Genomic DNA, 20,670 nt, shown 5'->3' on the forward strand with positions numbered 1-20,670 from the left:
CTGTATACTGTTCTCGGTATCTCTTTCCTTGTGCATTCCTGATCCATGTTGTACTTCCTTGTCGCTTTAGAAATATTATATATCGTTGTGTGTATCGACTTAAAATACAATACGGTTGCTGTCTCTATGAGCACGGTTACACTGTTAGTGGAATTTAGCAACACAATACATAAATGTCGCCTGACATGTCACTATCATAGCTTTTTAGTATATATTATGTAACGTGGTTATAAATGGTTTCACCAAAGTTAGAAGCTTCATATATAAGTATATATAGATATAAAGAATGTTATTTTCTAGGAAAGGACAGACGGATAATACCTTATAGAAGCATTGGAATTGAACATATCTAAAATCAAAACAAAATCGTGAAGATGATGCACATGAAAAATATGGAATGCGACTTGGACTGAAGTAGTTTCCGTCTCGGCTTTAACTCCGGTTCCGGCTGTAGTTTTGTATCCTGTCATACAACTGTAGCAAAATGTCTGGACACGTACGTGTCTGTAGACGACCTAAGTTATTTTCCTTGTATTCGATATCAGTTGGCTTTTACAGAATGTTGAAGTCCCGGATGGGATCAACGTGTGTTCGTAAGGTAAGATCATCTTATTAAGACTAATCTTATTAACTGATCGGTTGAGTCGGATTTTAAGCCCTAACCTAAACTCAAGCCATGTGACGACGGGATCCTCTCGTTGCTTGACACACAATTCGGTTACATTATTCTAACCACGAACCTAATTGACTGTCGGATAGAAAGAGCAGATAAGAGATAAATAAGGGAGGTCTCAAGTGTTGCTACATTTGTCTCCTCTTTATCCCTAAAATGAGGGAACAACTCACTGACTCTGCGATGAGACTAAATTTTTGTTGTACTAAATGTTGGTTATTAAACAACACAGTCCATCAACAACTCATCAACAACGCTATATCATTCAACTTATGCTTTTTGAGATTATGTAGAATTAAATTAGGAAAAACAAATTCTTAAAATGTCATCTTAAATTTCGGACTTAGTTGTTTCTATTCTATGTATTTATTTTTTTGTGTATTTTTATGTATTTGTGTTTTATGTTTTCTATCTTTCTATTCCAAATACACATGTATGACATCAACTTTCATTAAAACCCATCCTAGGTTCTCGAGGGATTACGCTCACTTACGCTCTCTGTACGGTAATGAGCTAACCTCTGAAGTATGGAGGATGGTCAAAACCATAATCTAGTAACCCGCTTGTCTCTTCTCAGGGAACACTGTTAAATTCTCATCTATCCCATCAACTAGGCAAGTTATCCCATTATCCAGTCACCGCATGTCTTGTTGTCCCATTATCCAGCCACCAACTGTTCTGTTGTCCCAATATCCAGCCACCAACTGTCCTGTTGTCCCATTATCCAGCCACCACATGTCTTGTTGTCCCTTTATCCAGCCACCAACTGTCCTGTTGTCCCATTATCCAGCCACCGCATGTCTTGTTGTCCCATTATCCAGCCACCAACTGTCCTGTTGTCCCATTATCCAGCCAACACCTGTCCTGTTGTCCCATTATCCAGCCACCAACTGTCCTGTTGATCAATTATCCAGCCACCAACTGTCCTGTTGTCCAGTTATCCAGCCACCACATGTCTTTTTGTCCAATTATCCAGGGGTTGATCGTGTTGATCCTTTATTAATTCACTTTTAGTCTACGGTTATCCCCAACCAACCATTTTGTTTTGGTCTATAAGTAGTTTGTTTGGGGTGCATCGTCCTCGAAACAGCCAGAGTCATATGGAGACGGGTGCCACATTAGTTTACGGTTCCCATACAGTGGGATACAGGTCTGTTCTTCGTTTCTACAAATTTACTTAAACTTAATGTTGCAATCACACGTTTCTCTTACGTTCATCTTTTTGACACATTGATTTTAATGTTGACAGCAGTTCGTGTTCAACTCGAGCAGGATACTGAAAATATTGAATACCTACTCCTATGACGTCGTCCAACTGTTTCCAATTAAAGCCTACATTCTCCTGATACTTATGGTATATTGTAAGTATGTGTTTATCTATATACGTTCCTAACTGTTTGTTTTATTCATTTAAGTTTCCCCAAGCCGAACTAGCTATCACATGCCCTCAAACAAAAGCATATAGCATTGTCCGATGTCAATACCGACCAGACAATCTTGTTATGCCATACCGCAGCGTCCGTCGACCGTCCGTCCGTCCATCCGTCAACTTTTCCTTTAAAATGCTATTAGTCCTGAACGATCCAGCAGATTTGGACTAAAATTGGTCTGACGCATTCTTAGGCCAAGATGACTCAATTTTGTATAAACAGTGAGTGTGCCCCCATGGGGGCAGAGAAGTGGGCCCAATAGGGGAAATAGAGGTAAAACCTTTCAAAGCCTTCTTCTACCATAGGGTTAATGGGATTTCATCCCAATTTAATCTTGAGCATCCTTTGGCAAAAGGCACTCAATTTAGATAAATGGTTGGTTTGGAATCCCTGGGGGCAGAGGGGTGAGGGACAATAGAGATAAAACCTTTGAAATCCTTATTTTACCCTAGGGATAAAGGGGTTTCATCCTTATGTAGTCTGGAGCATCCTTGGGACAAGGGGACTCAATTTTGTATAACGTTTGGTGTGCCCCCCAATTTGTCCCAATTTAGTCTGGGGCATCCATGGGCCAAGGGGACTCAATCTTGTTAAAATTGTTGTGTTGGACTCCCAAGGTCAAGAGGTGCGGGGAAATAGAGGTTAAACCTTTGAAACCCTGCTTCTACCGTAGGAATAAGGCGTTTTTATCCTAATTTGGTTTGGATCATCCTTGGGCAAATAGGACTTGATCTTGTATAAACGGTGGATGAGGCCCCTTTGGGTGCAGAGGAGCGGGTCTCAAAATGAAAATTGAGGTTTAAATCTTTAAAATCCTTCTCCTTGTGTACCATTTCAGGGATTTTATCCAAATTTGGCCTGGAGCACCTAGGCCAAATGGGTCTTAATTCTGTATACGTGATGGATGTGGCCCCTGTGGGTGCAGAGTTGCAGGGCTCAATAGGAGAATTTGATGTTTAATTCTTCAAAATACTTCTTCTTCTGTACCATTGGAGGGGTTGTTTGTAATACGTATTATTTGGGATTGCTTTATTATCCAGGTGAGCGATATAGGCCCTCTGGGCCTCAGATTTTATTTTATCTCAACACATTTGACTTACAATGGTATACACAGATATGTTACATACACAGATTTAATGTATAAGCATGCTTGGTTTTACAGAGGGATACAAATATCATAGTAATAGAGGTGTACTGCAGTTACATATAATACATGTAGTTACTAATGACATTCGATGTTAAGTTTCCGAACAGTTCTAAATCATGGCCTATCATTTGCTGAGTCATTTCAGGCTATAACAATTTCTGCTCTGATTTACTGACCACAATGAACGTTGTTTTATTGAATATTTTTATCGTGTTCTTGAAGATGGGAAAAAAGGTCAACATCTTCTGCAAAATGGCTGCTACAGACTGGCTTCTGAAATTCATGCATTGTCCAATATCCTTATGTAAAAGTGTGCAGTGTCACTAATGCGTTGATTATTTTTATTTGACAAAATGTCCGTGTTAAGTCGGGTCCTGATTGGTCGACATTTAGTTATTGACTGATATTATAGATTTGGTATGTAGATGTATTATGTAGGGTTGTCAACGGTGAGCCGGTTAACCGATTACCAAAATCCTTAACCGAAAAGTCGGACATTTACTCCATGTTTCCCTGGTTTTGACCTACAACTATCTGCATTTCTATAGATGCGACCATAACAAAATCTGAACTGATTTTAAAAGGAAGCCAGACTTGTGAAATATCAACTTTCTGAGATAGAACGCGCCTTTACATGCGAGATGTAAAGATAATCCGGAGTGAAATACACGAGCAAACTATCATGTTAATTAATATATACATGTATGTCTGTGGTATAGAACATTTTCCAAACATATTATTATTTGAAGCTGTTTATTATTTGACTACCAAATTGACCGATTAACCTGTTGCTCGATCGGTAGAAAAGTGACCGGTTACAAAAATAAGACCGGTTTGACAACCCTAGTATTATGGCATTGCGATCATTTTCTGATGCATCACTTGCGACTACTTGGTTAGTTTCGGCACCTTATGGTGTAACGGTTCCTGTTACGAGTAGATATTGTTATAATTTTATAATAAAAAAAACGAAATGTATGTATCCTTCCAGAGCAATGATTTCACATCTGCTTTAGTAAGTTCATGATGTGTAAAAATTCGTGTCCTTTGTTCCTTTGGCCAAAGAAAAGTGTTATGTCGCGCAAATTGTCGTTTGAAAACGTCTCTATGTTTAGGATATTCATTGAAATGAAAAGTATATGAATAATATATAAATAGTTTAATACAGGTACTGCCATCAAAAGAAGATGTAGCATATGTGTTAAAACTCTTATAATAATAATAAATAATATACAACATTTATATAGTGCCCTATATGAACTGTAAAATTACTCTAAAGCGCTTTACACCATATGGATAATGGTATTATACATAATTAGTTATAATTGTGAAACAAAAACCAAAGGCTAACAATCACTTTTATACATTAAGCAAGCAGATAATCATCGCAATGTGCACATAAATGAATAAATAAAGGGTGGTATACAATGCAGACATGAAAAAAATGAGTTTTTTTGTCTTTCTTGAATTTTGCGAGGGTATTTTACTTTCTGATAGCAGATGGTAAGCTATTCCACAACGTGGCCGAAACCCTCCCAAAGCACCGGTTTCCATGGTCACAGTACGAGATTTTGGGACACACAACAATGATTCTGACTCCGACTGCAGTTATCGTGACGGCTGATAAAGGGTAACGAGCTCCTGTAGGGTCTGGGCAGCTGTTCTATTCAGTGCCTTGTATGTGTACACTAAAATTTTGTACTGCGACCTGTGTCGTATAGATAACCAGTGCAATGAATATAGCACAGTTGTGATGTGTTCTCTCATTCGATAACGAGTAACCAGCCGTGCTGCAGTGTTCTGAACCCTCTACAGACGACTAGTTAGTTTGTCAGATATACCACAGAACAGGGCGTTACTATAATCTAACCAAGAGGCTTCAAGTGAATGCACCAAAAAAGTGCATGCATCTGCAGTTATAAACTGCCGGAAATAGCCGATGTTCCTGATCTGGAAGTAACAGGATTTGACAATAGTATTTAAGTATAACCTAGGTTTATAACAGCTGGGCTACTCTCAATAGTTCTGGCACCGACCTTGAGCTGGAGAGCCATTGCTTGCTGACACTTTGGGGGAAAGACGATTAGTTCCGTATTTTCCTGATTAAGCTTTAGCATGTTGGCGTTCATCCAGGTACTGATATATGTCAGACATGCTTTCAGATTTTCTGTAATTGTATCCCAACTGCACCGACCCTTGTCCTAACACCGACCCATGTCCTTGAGGAACCCCGAATACTTTGTCATGTGAGTAGGTTTATCCGATGGCATTACACTGTCGTCGTTCACGCAGATAAGATTGTATCCAGCATAGTGTGATACGTTTATAAATTATGCCATGGTCGATGACGTCAAATGAAGCTGACAAATCCAACATAACAAGCACCGCTCTGCACTTGTTATCCAATGCAGAAGCTATGTTATTATGGACACGTAGGAGGGCCGTCTCAGTGGAGTGTCCCATGCGGTAGGCCGATTGCAGGTTGTCATGGAGACTGTTTGCATGGAGAACCTCTAAACGCCGGGAATAACTTTATTCAAAATCTTAGACAGAAAAGGCATATTTGATACTGGGTTGTTGGTGAGAGCTTTGTCAATGGTTCCCCATCAAATGTAGTGTCAGATATCATTGTCAGCAGTATAGTTCACTTCGGCAATATTTTCCTGGTCGAGCTAATTTTATTCATTGAACTTATTTGACAAGTCTTTTTCAAAATTACAGCTTGGTAGGATAGTTTTACCTTTCTGAAAGCTGTCTATGGTCCTTGCCACATTCTTCAATTCTTTCGAAATAATAAGCTTTCTTTAACTGAATGAGAAGTGAACCAACTAATCGAAATTGTTCCCTATAAATATGTTGGTTAACGGTTAATTTGATCCTTGACACTTTCTCTGCTTTTCTACGGTTCTGTTTTTCTACGCAGAAATTTTCATTGTACCACGGGGCATTCGGGCAGGAATAACTGACTAACAGTGACCAGCTGTTGTTGGCTTGATGACATGTCGATAAGTCGTGTTGAAGAATCGTAACTATCAATTTAGTTTAGGAAGGTGCTCGCATGTGCATTGTATGAATCGGGCAACAGTATTTTTTTCCATCGTCTAACCGAATATGTGAAGATTTTTTAAGACGTCTGTTGCTAATTTCAAAAGTAAATGAATAAATTATAGATTCATAAACTTCTGTGTGATAAGCAATTGGCGGCCTCGTTTCCAGATAAATTATTGGCAGTCATTAATAAATCATTTTCATATTATAGCTCTAACGGGTCACCGTATATGTCTACCGGTTTGTCGCCTCACTGAATCTATTTGAACACATCATGTTGAGTTTTTAAAGCTACATGAACATTTTAAATGTTATTGTTATTATTACCACTCCTCCCATAATAATAAAGAAAGCAAAAAAAACACCATCTTACTGGGGACAACGATACAGTGGAAAACGAGTTACCTCCCGTTGAACGATTTTTTGTATGGCAAAACCATATTCTTATAGCCACATACATGACAACTATGAAGTTTATATTTTTAAGTTAATAGTTCTTACCAAAAGTCAGTTTGTTTCAGCCGATTTCAGTACGGTCTCTAGGTCCTGGGGAATAATTGGTTAGCTGTATCGTTCAAACGCCGGAACGCGTCACCGAGGAAAAAGTGTAATAACGAATTACCATGTCGTATCCATGACAATCTTTGTCGTTATAACGAGAAAGTAAGTCGTTGCTAAGACGTAGCCGGATCGCTGTTACGAGATAGTAAGTCGTTACTACGACATAGCTGGGTCGCTGTTTCGAGATAGTAAGTCGTTACTACGACATAGCTGTGTCGCTGTTTCGAGATAGTAAGTCGTTACTACGACATAGCCGGATCGCTGTTTCGAGATAGTAAGTCGTTACTACGACATAGCTGGGTCGCTGTTTCGAGATAGTAAGTCGTTACTACGACATAAACTTTTTTGGTGACCCGTACAGGCTTTCCATAGTATCGTGGATAGAGGTTAATCCAAAGAATCGTTTTTCCCTGTTGAGGCGATATTGATTAACCATATACTTAAGATGTCTGCTATATCTAAACAAATAACTAAATTTTGCATTTTCAATTTACATTTGAAATGTGTTCGTGATTATTTGAGACTGCATTGTTTTGGTTCATTTATTATTTTAGATATGCTGAATGGTTTACGTCCAAGGAACGATCACGTTCGTTCGGTACGCCTTGTTTTTATCACACTTATATACATATATTTACATTTGCATGGCATTGTCACTATATAGCCTCTTTGAAAGCTGTGTCGTTGATGGGACTTTAATTCCCATGCAACACGAGACACAGTTCTTAGCGTATTTATCCAATGTAAATAAACATGACGGCTGCTGAAATATCGCTGGGCATTGTGAGACTTGACAATGGCATTGTAAATTTATGTGCAAAATAAAAAATAAAATAAAAAATACTTTTATTACAACAAAAACAAGACCAAGGCCTGCAATATCGTACAAAATGCACATCGGTTGAAATCACCAATGCTGGCAATGGAAACAATTTTGACATTCTTGCAATTTATCAGAAATATCGTCTGTTACACTGCACTGATCAACAGGGGTTCGTTACAAATGTCTGAAATACAGACCTACTGACAAATATGTTACAGACCTACTGATATGAGTCACAGCACACATTAACATTTCAGACATTTGTAACGAACCCCTGTGCTCCGTCGCAAGATCACTCACTTCAAACGATATCAGTTTCACGCGTCTCGCTGCCACGGTTTCTTCAGTTTCAGATCACGACATGTCAAATAACGAGGCTGTTATATAATCTACCGACTGCAGTCAGATTCCCACACAATCAACAAATAAATTCACGTCTGGATACTTCACAAAAACTTCCAAAAATAACTCCCTCGTGGAGGTCAAGTTCGGATTCACGGTGTTCACTGTATTTATCCATGTGTAGGAGGAGTGACCTCGGTCATCGTATAAGTCAACCCAGGTTCTAGTCTAGGGTTCCACGTGGTTCCTATCGTACAAATGAACAAGTCCCAACTAACATTTAATAGACTTTATTACATAAGAGAGAAGTAAACAAACATGTACACAAGAACACGACGAGGGCCCTTACCTACGGCCACCGCTGGGACACTTAATTAACATAGCGGGTCAGCTACTTGGCTTTGCCCGGGACATACACAAACACAAGTAACATTGTACATTCACACCCACCTTATAGACACAGACCCGTAAAGAGGACAGACAAGATAGACGAGTTAGATTCAGCTCTCAGAGCTACTACCTCACTGAAGATTTGCACTGATTGATTGATAGGTTTTACGTCCGCTTCACTACCGGATGTATCGGTTATCCAGCAGACGAAGATTTGCACGTGTATTGCCGTGTTTATACTAACCGGCAGCCAATGACAGCCAAGCTAACACGTTGGAGTCGTGAACCAATCAGCTAAGGTCTAGCTTCTGAACAGTGACGGAAATAGGAAAGTAAATAAACAACATGGACGACACGAGTGACAGCCACAAATCCCAGCGACAGTAATGCATAAATAACAAGCACAAGGTATTTAATACAGTTTTCACTTCATTCACGCCCTCACACAATCACCGATCCACATGCACACCTCGATAGTAACTTGCATGCACACGTACATACCAGTATAGGCCTATACACACCCTAACAACCCGTACTTCTACACATGCGCGAAATTTGTTCCGGGGAAAAATCGGAACAATTTAAAATCTAACTTTCAGCTCAGATTTCTATTGATAAACTTAAATCATCCTATAGACATATCATACGCAATTGTATTGATACTGAATTGTGGAATAAAATTGAAGTATTTGTTAAAATTTCAAATTACTACTTTGTTTGCAAATCAGCACGCGACAATACGCTGTTCAAATTATTGAACGAATTTGTGTGGACTGTCGATAAGGCGGGCATTTTAAATTTTAAATATAAATTATAAGTTAAAAAAGAACATAAGAGGCAGAGAAAACGTAAATATAAGTATTGAACTGTTTTTGTATGGTATTTATGATCTATTTGAATGACACAGCTTTGCAAGCAAACAAATCATAATGCGCGTTGTTTGCTTGCAAAGCTGTGTCATTCAAATAGATCATAAATGCCATACAAAAACAGTTCAATGCTTAAATATACACTTCGGTACACATTGTATTTTATCATTCATATATATGTTAAAATTACTCTGCCGTAGATGGAACTTATATTCTGGCAGATTTATATGAATGAAAAGTTATAGCAAAAATTGTAATGCTACATTTGTATATAAAGGATTTCATGGGCATTTTTCCCTTTTGTCCGAATTTTCATTTTCATTTCTGGAGAAAATTAGACATGGAGTTTCATTCTTTTGACTTTTAGTACACATGTACCATTGGTGTGTCCCTAACGGTCCGCTGTTGTGTTTACTGTCATATTCAAGTTCTTCCTAACTTCCCTGTAACTAAATTTGACAAAAACGAAACTATTTTCAAATAATACTCACAGGACTCCTTACCTACATTATGTATTTCTATGTGTGTGCATTATCTAAAGCTCTACTGTATAAACAACGCTGACTGCTACGCTGACTGCTATGCTAACATTTTCCGACTAAGATCCGCAGGAGTATTTCTACATAAACTAAATTCAAACTAGTGTTAAAAAATATTGGACTTTCATTTTAAATGCCCTCAGACTGGCAGAAATATTTCGTATTATTGCTCAATTTTGTTTTTATATTAGTTTTACCCCAGATGATACAAATGATCCATTTTGAGCTGACAAAGTGACATCAGTTAAATGTTTGGCTCAATAAAATGTTAGATATTGCCTAAATTTGTCAAACACATTTTACAACTTCTCGCGATCGCCAAGTTGAGGGAATTAACAGGGGAGATATACAGGCCGAGGATCATTTGTTAAGCATGTTCTATGGACGTTTGCTAATCTTATTATCAAAGCACTATTTGTAATTATCATTGCACTTTTGAAAAATGTTTCCAAACACTTAAGAAACATTTCATCTTTCGTTTGATCATCATAATACTATTAACTACTCCAAAATGGACGAAATGCATATATGATATATATAATGGCTGTGTGTTGTAGTACAGATATGTGATGTAGTATGGCTATGTGTTGTAGTACAGATATGTGATGTAGTATGGCTATGTGATGTAGTATGCCTATATGTTGTAGTAAGGCTATGTGTTGCAGTATAGCTATGTGTTGTAGTATGGCTATGTGCTGTATTATGGCTATGTGTTGCAGTATAGCTATGTGTTGTAGTAAGGCTATTTGATGTAGTATGGCTATGTGTTGTAGTACAGATATGTGATGTAGTATGGCTATGTGATGTAGTTTGGCTATGTGATGTAGTTTGCTATGTGGTGTAGTATGGTTATGTGATATAGTAAAGCTTTATGATGTAGTACATGTATGGCTATGTGATGTAGTATGGCTATGTGTTGTAGTATGGCTATGTGTTGCAGTATAGCTATGTGTTGTACAGTAGTAAGGCTATTTGATGTAGTATGGCTATGTGTTGTAGTACAGATATGTGGTGTAGTATGGTTATGTGATATAGTAAAGCTATATGATGTAGTATGGCTATGTGATGTAGTATGGCTATGTGTTGTAGTATGGCTATGTGTTGTAGTATGGCTATGTGATGTACATGTAGTATTACTATGTGATGTATTACAGTATTGCAATCTGGTGTATTTTGTGTTTCTAGTGAATATTTTGAGAAAAGTTACACGAATTTTAAGGAGAGTTAAACGAGTGTTAAATAATAGTTTCCGTTTGTTCCTATTCGGAGATAAGTTTGTTGTGATCATGTCTCGTTAAATCAACCTTTCCAAAAAATGTACGCGTTTGTAATATGGCAAATAAATCTTTAATCTGAATGATAAACCTGTCGTTGACTTTTTTTATATTCAGATGTACAGTCCACGTACTCCGGTACCGAAGTCCTTCATGATCAACTCCGACTCCATGGAAAATGATATAACTTTCGTAACAGCCTACTTCTATATTGAAACGTTCAAAAAGGGCGAGGTCTCGAGAGGAATAGAACATTATCTGGCCTGGTTAGAAGGGTTCTCCAAATTTGACAATGATTTGATTGCTTTTACAGATTCACACAAAGTAAAAGGTATGCTGCAGAGGGCGAGAATGCATCTTCCGTCTCACAAAACTAAGATATATTTTATTAACAAAGGTGACATGTGGGCGTTTAATCTTGCCCCTGAAATCAAGTCAATATTCGCTCAACCTGGCTACCCAAAACACTCCCCAAACACAATAATAGAACAATACAGCTGTGCCATGCATGCCAAATACGAGTTAATGGAAACGGTGATACGGGAACGAATGTTCCGGACCAAGTACTTAGCATGGATAGACATCGGTTACTTCCGGTTCAGATATGAGAAACATTTCAAGCTCCAAATCCCCCCCGATTTTCGAGACGATCACATAGCTTTTGGACAAATTAATGCATTTAAACCGCACACTGCTTTAACGGTTATACGGGAGGATGCTGTGTGGGTCGCAGGGGGAATGTTTATAGGCAGGCCAGAGTATCTCATGGTATTCATCGAAGACTACAGGCTATTAGTTGAATCACTCATCGCTCGGCGTCTGATGGGTACAGACCAAAACCTGCTATATATAATGTACATTAAGAATGAGCACGTGTTCCCTCGGATTCCCGTACAAACGTACAGCGATCCCTTTGAATGTGACTGGTTTTACCTCGGGAACTACTGTCGTTATGTCTACGAGACGTCGCTCACGGCACGTCAGAGGAGGAACACCGGCCGAGGAAAACTCCTGAGCGTATACCAGCAATATTTGTAGTGGATAATTTATGAGACTTCACGTACAATGTATGTAACAGTGGTTATTTCAAGACATTTCGTAAACGTTTATCATTTATGTTAGTGATAACTGGGAAAGGGCTTTATATAATTTAAAAAAAAAATGTGTCCAATTCCAATGTATATATTTTGATACAAATAAAATATGCATTAGCCGATGTTTGTGAGAATGTTACGGAAGGTTGTTAACATTTATTATCGATGTTTGTGAGGATTGTATGAAAGGTCGTCAACATGTATTATCGATGTTTGTGAGAATTGTATGGAAGGTCGTTAACATTTATTGATGATGTTTGTGAGAAATGTATGGAAGATCGTTAACATTTATTATTGATGTCAGTGAGAATTGCATGGTAGGTCGTAAACATTTATTAATGATGTTTGTGAGAATTGTATGGAAGGTCGTTAACATTTATTATTGATGTCAGTGAGAATTGCATGGTAGGTCGTAAACATTTATTAATGATGTTTGTGAAAATTGTATGGAAGGTCGTTAACATTTATTGATGATGTTAGTGAGAATTGTATGGAAGGTCGTTAACATTTATGAATGATGTTAGTGAGAATTGTATGGAAGGTCGTTAACATTTATTGATGATGTTAGTGAGAATTGTATGGAAGGTCGTTAACATTTATTAATGATGTTAGTGAGAATTGTATGGTAGGTCGTTAACATTTATTATTGATGTTAGTGAGAATTGTATGGTAGGTCGTTAACATTTATGAATGATGTTAGTGAGAATTGCATGGAAGGTCGTTAACATTTATTGATGATGTTAGTGAGAATTGTATGGTAGGTCGTTAACATTTATTGATGATGTCAGTGAGAATTGTATGGTAGGTCGTTAACATTTATTAATGATGTTAGTGAGAATTGTATGGAAGGTCGTCAATGTTTATCATTGGTAAATAAAAAAAACATTGTTTTACCTTATATTCAACTCTTGAATTATTTTTGATAAGGTTTTTAATATTTTACCTTAAAAAACAGTTTAAAATAGTTCTATTTATCCGTAACACATGTTTTCGGGTTGAAATTGTTTTATTTATGTAAAGCTTGTACTGAAAAGTGCCTCGTTCCAAAAACTAAATATATAGGAACCAGAGGACAGTGTCCAATGCCACATCATTCTATCGTAGCGAAAACCTGCATTTTACAGCTTACAAATGAACTAATTACTATATGTACAACGTTACAGTAATTAAATCGGGACACTTTTTAGTGAAATATTGGTGTATTTCATATCATAGTACCGATCCCAGTAATTTTTGTTCACTTTTCCTAAATCGATATCATTATCTTTTCATTTTGATAACAAGACGATATTCCCGGCGCATGGTTCTATAAATAAACCCGGAAATATAGTCATGGTTACGTAATCGCGAAAAATGTGTAGCTGTACTCAAATCGGGGCATCCCTACCTGTTTTGCCTTATATTTGGGGAAGAAAAAAGGATTTAGCATAACATGGCATATCTTTGGAATATTTGAGAGTCAATGGTCGTTCTGAATGAATTTCTTTTCTAAACTACCATTAGTTGTGAAATAGAAGGATTGTGAAAAATCACATACAAAAATTGAAAACCAATATGGCCGCATGGCGCTTCAATTTAGAACGTCAAATTTCCGTCATTATTTACAAACAAAAAACTGTGATTATAACCATAAGTGGCAGTAAATAAAGTTCATATAATGTTTTATTGGTATATAAACATCTTTCAATTTGAAAATACTGTACTTCTTAGCACAGCATGCAAATTTCTTGTGACATTTCCCTTCAAGTGTCCCGATTTGGGTACTGCCCTGATTTGTGTACAGTGATGGTATATGAACTGAACCTGTGGAATCCGGCTATCTGTCATTCCGGAGTAAAATATTGGTGGTGTTCGATATGGCTAGCTGTCCGCACAATCACAAGAGCTTAACCTACAGGGCCGTTTCGCAGTGCTGAGTTATGTGCGACTCGTATATTGGTATAGTGTACCGCATGTACACACGTGTAGAAGAGTACATGTACGTGTTTACATAACTCCCCGTTTCGTGCGCTCGGAACTCCTCAGCTTGTATCCAATTATTCGTTCTGTAGACACCCTTTCATATATTTCGGCATCGACATTTTTGCTGCAGATGTGAGTTACTTTGTGGTGAGTAGTTCCATTATTATGAACATGACTAGGTATGCTTACTGTAGCATGTGTGTTACTACTTCCTATATCATACTAGGACCATGAAACGGACAAGGTTTAACTGGGTTATCCTAGAACAACACAGCTAACACAGAATATGCGTCGTTCTACACGTTTACTTAATGGTGGCAGACGATTTGGTTAAAGAGGGAGAATCTCAGAAGGCTTTAGGCCCGTATGCGAGGTCTATTTTGTCAGAGAACTTTTAGACCCCCTCTTAGGTCCGGTTAGATTACTCAATATCGATTTTACATAAAATAGGTCGACACTATTTTATTTATCAATACCATATTCATCAAAAGTATATATGTTTGATAAAGGAGTGAATCTTTGGGTTATATATGTATCAGTCGTAGATCAAACGTATACAGTGTATAACGGTGGTAACGATAATACATCACATATTGACACTAATCCTAAGCACTCCTTACACAAATGTATCAAATATGTCTCGAGACACGAAGAGCAGAAATGTTGGATTTCGAAGATGCTGAGTTATATAGGTTATTCGAAAATTGCATATTTATGTGCGTTCGAGATGAAACTTGAAAATTATTAAGGAGAAACGCACAAATTCGATTTTGGAGTGAAAGTTCACATCTACAGTAATTTCATGTTAAACTTAACTTTAATTTGAATCCCGTACTTCGAAATCCCATGTAACTCATCATTAGACAGTTTTTCTTGATTTAATAAGTACGTTTATATGTATCCCTGGTTTGCATATTTATTGGTCATCTATTGCTAACAGCCTCGTTTTGGAATCGAGCTATTCTATTTTTAAAAAACACCGTTATATGCAATATATGCTTCTCTGCATTTATTTTTTTATCAAACACTGTATATTTTTCTTCTTGATAAAGTCTAGAGGTGTTTCAAAATACAATTAAACTTGTTTAATGAATTTTAATCGAAAAAGAAGATATTTTGGATGGATCGAACTGCAAATGATTGGTTTGATCTGTTGGTGCTTAACGTCCTATTAACAGCCATAGCTATTTAAGGACGAGCCAGGGTTTGGTGGTGAAGGAAAGCCAGTGTGCCCGAGAAAGGCCACCAACCTGCGGCCAGTACCTGGAGACCGTCCTATAGCTACGTAGGCCTCGAACCCGCGACCCAGTGGTGAAGGGCTAGGGGTCGTAGACGACCAGACGTACGCAGAACTGTAACACAAACAGAAACTGTATAAATGCATAATGACATACTTAAGCACGTGATAATATAAGCACACTTTCCTCACTTCATTTGAGACCTAATAATGAAGAAACCCATATCGTGCAAAAGTTTCAGTTCACTAGATGATCAATGATATTTTTGGGGGAAAAAAATCATGTCACTAAATAATGCAGTACATGCAGGTTTTATCACTGTGAATTTTAGAGTTGTAAGTAATGAACATATATTGCAGGTACCTTGTCTTCCATGGTGTTATAATTCTTACAAATTCGCCCAGACCAATACCTCTGTTTCGATTCTAACAACAGCAACATTAAAAGACTACCACGTCACCTTATACATGGTTAGTCCGAATTATTCTGACGTTTTATCGACTTTTTTCATATCGGTCTGTCGTCGATTCACGTCAGAACTCCGGCCCTCTATAATATGCGGGAAATATGCAACCCACAGCCGGGTCGGACTTCAAACTGATATTTTAGAAACAAATCGTCACTTTCACACACATGTCGCACATGGATCGAATGATCTATTCTTTATGCACTAGGGGGTATCAATAACATGTTTCAAAGATCATTACGATAAGTATTTTCCAACGTTTTCTATACCAACCCATGTTTTTAATGGAAATAAGGCCATGAACAATGTCACATGACTTGACGAGATCTCGCGTTTCCGAAGGTATTTCCCAACGTTATGACGTAGGCTGGCGAGATTTTAGTCACGTGGCATTAGAAGGCGGGGCTATCAAAAAACTAGAGTAAAATAGAGTAAGTTTGAAAAAATATGTTTTTAGTGACGTTAATTGACGACAGACCGATATGAAAAAAGTCGATAAAACGTCAGAATAATTCGGACTAATACATGGTGTTCAAACATTCTGCCGGTGTAACGTTGAAAATGGACCCCCTTGGAACACGGACCGGGTCAGTTTTCAACGTAACACCGGTATATAATGACCCAAAGAAGATTATCAAAATAAGAGCGGGTCTCCTTTAATATTAGGAAAATGTGCAAAACAAATTCTGACATGAAACAGTATCGATTACTAGTATTTAATTACATATAAAAAATGTACATGTCCTTAAACTTTATTAATGTTGTAATTAAACTCTGTGTACAGAACATATTGATATTAATTCGCTTTTACTGAATTACCAGTCATTACCTGAATGACGTACTTATTCCTTTTATTTATAGACAACCCGAGCACTCTGTCGAAATGTATAACTCCTACGGCGGATACGATGAGAATCCCGACGACCAGAAGGAGGAGGAGGAGGAGGAAGAGGAGGAAAGCGACGACGAGGAAGAGGAGGAAGAAGAGGAATACGATTACGCTATTGAACTTTACCGCGCAATCGAGGCAGACGAAAGAACAGTATTACGTGGCCTCCTTGACAATGGAGCAGACGCGGGATTGAAACCTTTCGAGGACAAGTCGAGGGCTCTCCTCCATATTTGTTGCGACAAGGGACACATAGAATGTGCCAGAATCCTGCTGGACTATGGTGCTGCTATCGGGGTAACAGACGAATGGGGCATGACGCCACTGATGTACTGCATGATGCGACAGGACATGGGAATGGCAAAAATGTTATTATCACGTGACGCAGACATTATGCATTGTCAGGATATTGAAGGTAGGTCTGCTCTTCACATGGCCGTAGAAACAGGACAGCCGGAATTCGTCGAGTTTTTGTTAAAGAACTCCGCAAATGTGAATTCGATTACAGACAATGGAATCACGCCACTTATGGTGCTGTGCATGAATTCTAACATTGAGAACAAAGTGACGTTAGGGCGAATGCTCATCGAGGCTGGTGCGGATGTTTCTATGCGGGATTACAAGTGTAAACGAACAGCCTTGCACGTGAGTATGGCACATGGTCCCTGAAACGCTTGTCAGTTATGGCTTAATGAATGTTTTTTTTTCTTTTCATTTTCATAGGATGATGATTTACTAAAAGAAATCAAAATGTTGTGAATGAAATGTTTTGTTGGTATCGCTGACCAAATAATTTGCTAAATACCTAGTAGTGCAATCTGATTATAATTGTATCCTTATTGGAGTGTTGTCCGCATAAAAAAAACAGCACGGAGAGTCCCAGCCTATCAAACTTCTATAGAAACCAGCACGGAGAGTCCCAGCCTAGTAAACTTCTAAAGAAACCAGCACGTAGAGTCCCAGCCTATCAAAGTTCCATATAAACCAGCACGGAGAGTCCCAGCCTATCAAACTTCTATAGAAACCAGCACGGAGAGTCCCAGCCTAGTAAACTTCTAAAGAAACCAGCACGTAGAGTCCCAGCCTATCAAAGTTCCATATAAACCAGCACGGAGAGTCCCAGCCTATCAAACTTCTATAGAAACCAGCACGGAGAGTCCCAGCCTAGTAAACTTCTAAAGAAACCAGCACGTAGAGTCCCAGCCTATCAAAGTTCCATATAAACCAGCACGGAGAGTCCCAGCCTATCAAACTTCTATAGAAACCAGCACGGAGAGTCCCAGCCTAGTAAACTTCTAAAGAAACCAGCACGTAGAGTCCCAGCCTATCAAAGTTCCATATAAACCAGCACGGAGAGTCCCAGCCTATCAAAGTTCCATATAAACCAGCACGGAGAGTCCCAGCCTATCGAAGTTCTATAGAAACCAGCACGGAGAGTCCCAGCCTATCAAACTTCTATAGAAACCAGCACGGAGAGTCCCAGCCTATCAAACTTCTATATAAACCAGCACGGAGAGTCCCAGCCTATCGAAGTTCTATAGAAACCAGCACGGAGAGTCCCAGCCTATCAAACTTCTATAGAAACCAGCACGGAGAGTCCCAGCCTATCAAAGTTCCATATAAACCAGCACGGAGAGTCCCAGCCTATCGAAGTTCTATAGAAACCAGCACGGAGAGTCCCAGCCTATCAAAGTTCTATAGAAACCAGCACGGAGAGTCCCAGCCTATCAAAGTTCCATATAAACCAGCACGGAGAGTCCAAGCCTATCAAAGTTCCATATAAACCAGCACGGAGAGTCCAAGCCTATCGAAGTTCTATAGAAACCAGCACGGAGAGTTCCAGCCTATCAAAGTTCTATAGAAACCAGCACAGAGAATCCAAGCCTATCAAAGTTCTATAGAAAAAATACGGTTTTAGTTGTAAGTCAACTGTTCACTTCGTTCATTATTGTTGTTGTTGTTTTACAGAATGCAGTAATTAACGGGAATTTCGAGCTGTTCGAAATCCTATTATGTGCAGGCTCTAATCCAAACTTGCTAGACGTGACCGGAAGGAGTCCATTGACCAATCTAATCTGCCGGCATGCGCGGATCTCAGACCGGCAACCGGATGTAAGTGATGACGTTTTGGCCGCCGCCATTCAGCTGATACAGGCGGGAACGGATCTAAACAACAACATGTGTGAATACAGCAACCCTCTGGTCAACGCCGCGTTCGTCCGTGCCTCACAGCTTGTACGACTCGTTCTCGACAATGGAGCCGACCCGGATATCACATGTTCGTACTAAACCCTACCAACTAAGTATTACTGTAAACCATTCATCATTTACCATTGATTATGTGGGTATGGCGTTAGACGTTATTAATTTGATGTTTAGTTTCGTTCTATATTTCCTTTTGTTTCACGTTTGCCAGTCCCATTTTGTTTTTAAAAACTTATAAACGTCGGTGACATTGGAAGATTTACAGATTTTTTAGGGGACACAAAACCTAACATTATCACACTCCTGTAAACAAGTAAAATTGTATCCTGTCATTTTCATCTTCTGCAATTAATATGCGACTTACATTTTAATACTGTTCCTTTTTTTAATTCCGTGTTGCTTTCTTTGTAGTTCGGAGTGGCACAACGGCCTTACTTGTGTCTGTAATGAAGCATGACATGCCATGTATACGAGCTTTACTGCAGTGGAGCTGTCGGCTCGACATGAAGGGGCGGGTCGCTTTCAACAAATACGATGAGCTCGTGCTGGACCCGATGGAACTAGCGATTGAAAAGGGATTTTGGGATGTGGTGGTGGCGCTATTGTCGGCCGGATACAACGTCAGTCGACTACCGTACCTCATGCAAGGTTACACCGGAAACGCTCCAAAAACGCTCACAGTAAACCCGGAAATGCATTCGTTCCTTCAATTCCGGGCTAGGCATCCTCTGTTATTATTTCACTCCGCAATACTCGCTGTTTTCAAGGCGTTGCATAGAAATACCAATGTCAAGTTGGACGAGCTTCCGATTCCTGAAGTTATGAAACGATTTATGCGCAAAGGCGAGTTTTGTGAACCAGGAAATGAAGGACATATCAAGGATGTTGACACGCTCAAATTCTACTTCAAAGCTATGGCGTTTGTGTGAATACAATTTAAAAAAACAACAACGTTTTTATGTTCAAAAGCAAAAACTTTTCTCTGAGGATGACTATTCAGAGCATTGTAGTTATTCAGTGTTTTGTAGATTAATTAATAGTACTTAATCACGTGACTAAATGAGCCATAGAAAATTAAACTTTTTTGGGAAAGGAATTTATATTTAGCGAAAAGCTTGTATACCAATCCCTCTGATAATGTATGCATATTATAATTATGTAAGCCTATCGAATAAAAACGCTGGTAAAACTAAAGTCTGGTTTTCACATGATATACTGAGTGTTTTATTAAATTATCAGCTACTATATAGATCCACTGCCCTTGTGGAAAAGAAACACGACTACCGTGAAACATGATTAGGGAAACAAAGAATCGTGCTACCCTACCGAAATAGAACAATACACAAAGTAAAGATGATCAGGATTCCGCCCAGCAATGACAATGACAAGTTTGATTCTCGCGAACTGGTTACAGTGTAGAGAATTTACATATACATACATGTATATAGAACAATTTACATAAACATCAAGGTGGTAATGGACAGTGTTAATTCGCTCAATTATGTGCTTAAGGAATTTAAAAAGTAAAATGAATTCTCCATTATTGACATGATTAAAAAATGTATTGAACTTGAAAGTACTACTACTAGGTTTTTCGAAATGGGGCCGCGGTGGCCAAGTGGTTAAGCCGACTGACATTCAGCCCACTAGCCCTTCACCGCTTGATTTAAACATATTTTATTGTAATTTATATACAATGGGAGTTGGGCACAAGTTTTAC

General features: G+C 38.5%; 2 protein-coding genes across 4 annotated transcripts; both read left to right on the top strand.

Moving 5' to 3' along the window:
• The first annotated feature begins 492 nt into the window (after positions 1-492).
• On the top strand, positions 493-12,493 carry LOC110441728. 3 transcript variants are annotated; one of them, XM_021484962.1, is made up of 3 exons: positions 493-598; positions 1,923-2,034; positions 11,214-12,493. In XM_021484962.1, exon 3 carries the CDS (start codon positions 11,214-11,216, stop codon positions 12,132-12,134), a length of 921 nt encoding a protein of 306 aa, XP_021340637.1. In that variant the 5' UTR covers positions 493-598; positions 1,923-2,034; the 3' UTR covers positions 12,135-12,493. The 3 variants fall into 3 exon arrangements, with proteins under 3 accessions (XP_021340637.1, XP_021340638.1, XP_021340639.1); XM_021484963.1 differs by having other exon boundaries at positions 1,926-2,034; XM_021484964.1 differs by lacking the exons at positions 493-598; positions 1,923-2,034 and adding an exon at positions 7,445-7,457.
• A 1,714-nt stretch (positions 12,494-14,207) lies between these two features.
• Positions 14,208-20,140, top strand: LOC110441727 (ankyrin-1-like). The gene is made up of 4 exons (XM_021484961.1): positions 14,208-14,299; positions 16,718-17,390; positions 18,714-19,023; positions 19,362-20,140. Exons 2-4 carry the CDS (start codon positions 16,740-16,742, stop codon positions 19,877-19,879), a joined length of 1,479 nt encoding a protein of 492 aa, XP_021340636.1. The 5' UTR covers positions 14,208-14,299; positions 16,718-16,739; the 3' UTR covers positions 19,880-20,140.
• Positions 20,141-20,670: the final 530 nt, after the last annotated feature.

The sequence above is a fragment of the Mizuhopecten yessoensis genome, unplaced genomic scaffold (genome assembly GCF_002113885.1).
Source record: "Mizuhopecten yessoensis strain PY_sf001 unplaced genomic scaffold, ASM211388v2 scaffold716109, whole genome shotgun sequence".
NCBI lineage: Eukaryota > Metazoa > Mollusca > Bivalvia > Pectinida > Pectinidae > Mizuhopecten > Mizuhopecten yessoensis.

What these genes read in the sequence shown, in the direction of transcription:
- LOC110441728 (XM_021484962.1), top strand. Translation starts at nt 11,214, where the DNA reads ATGTACAGTCCACGTACTCCGGTACCGAAGTCCTTCATGATCAACTCC.
- LOC110441727 (XM_021484961.1), top strand. Translation starts at nt 16,740, where the DNA reads ATGTATAACTCCTACGGCGGATACGATGAGAATCCCGACGACCAGAAG. An exon ending in GTAAACGAACAGCCTTGCAC is followed by an intron (nt 17,391 to 18,713) that starts GTGAGTATGGCA and finishes GTTGTTTTACAG; the next exon opens with AATGCAGTAATTAACGGGAA. An exon ending in AGCCGACCCGGATATCACAT is followed by an intron (nt 19,024 to 19,361) that starts GTTCGTACTAAA and finishes CTTTCTTTGTAG; the next exon opens with TTCGGAGTGGCACAACGGCC.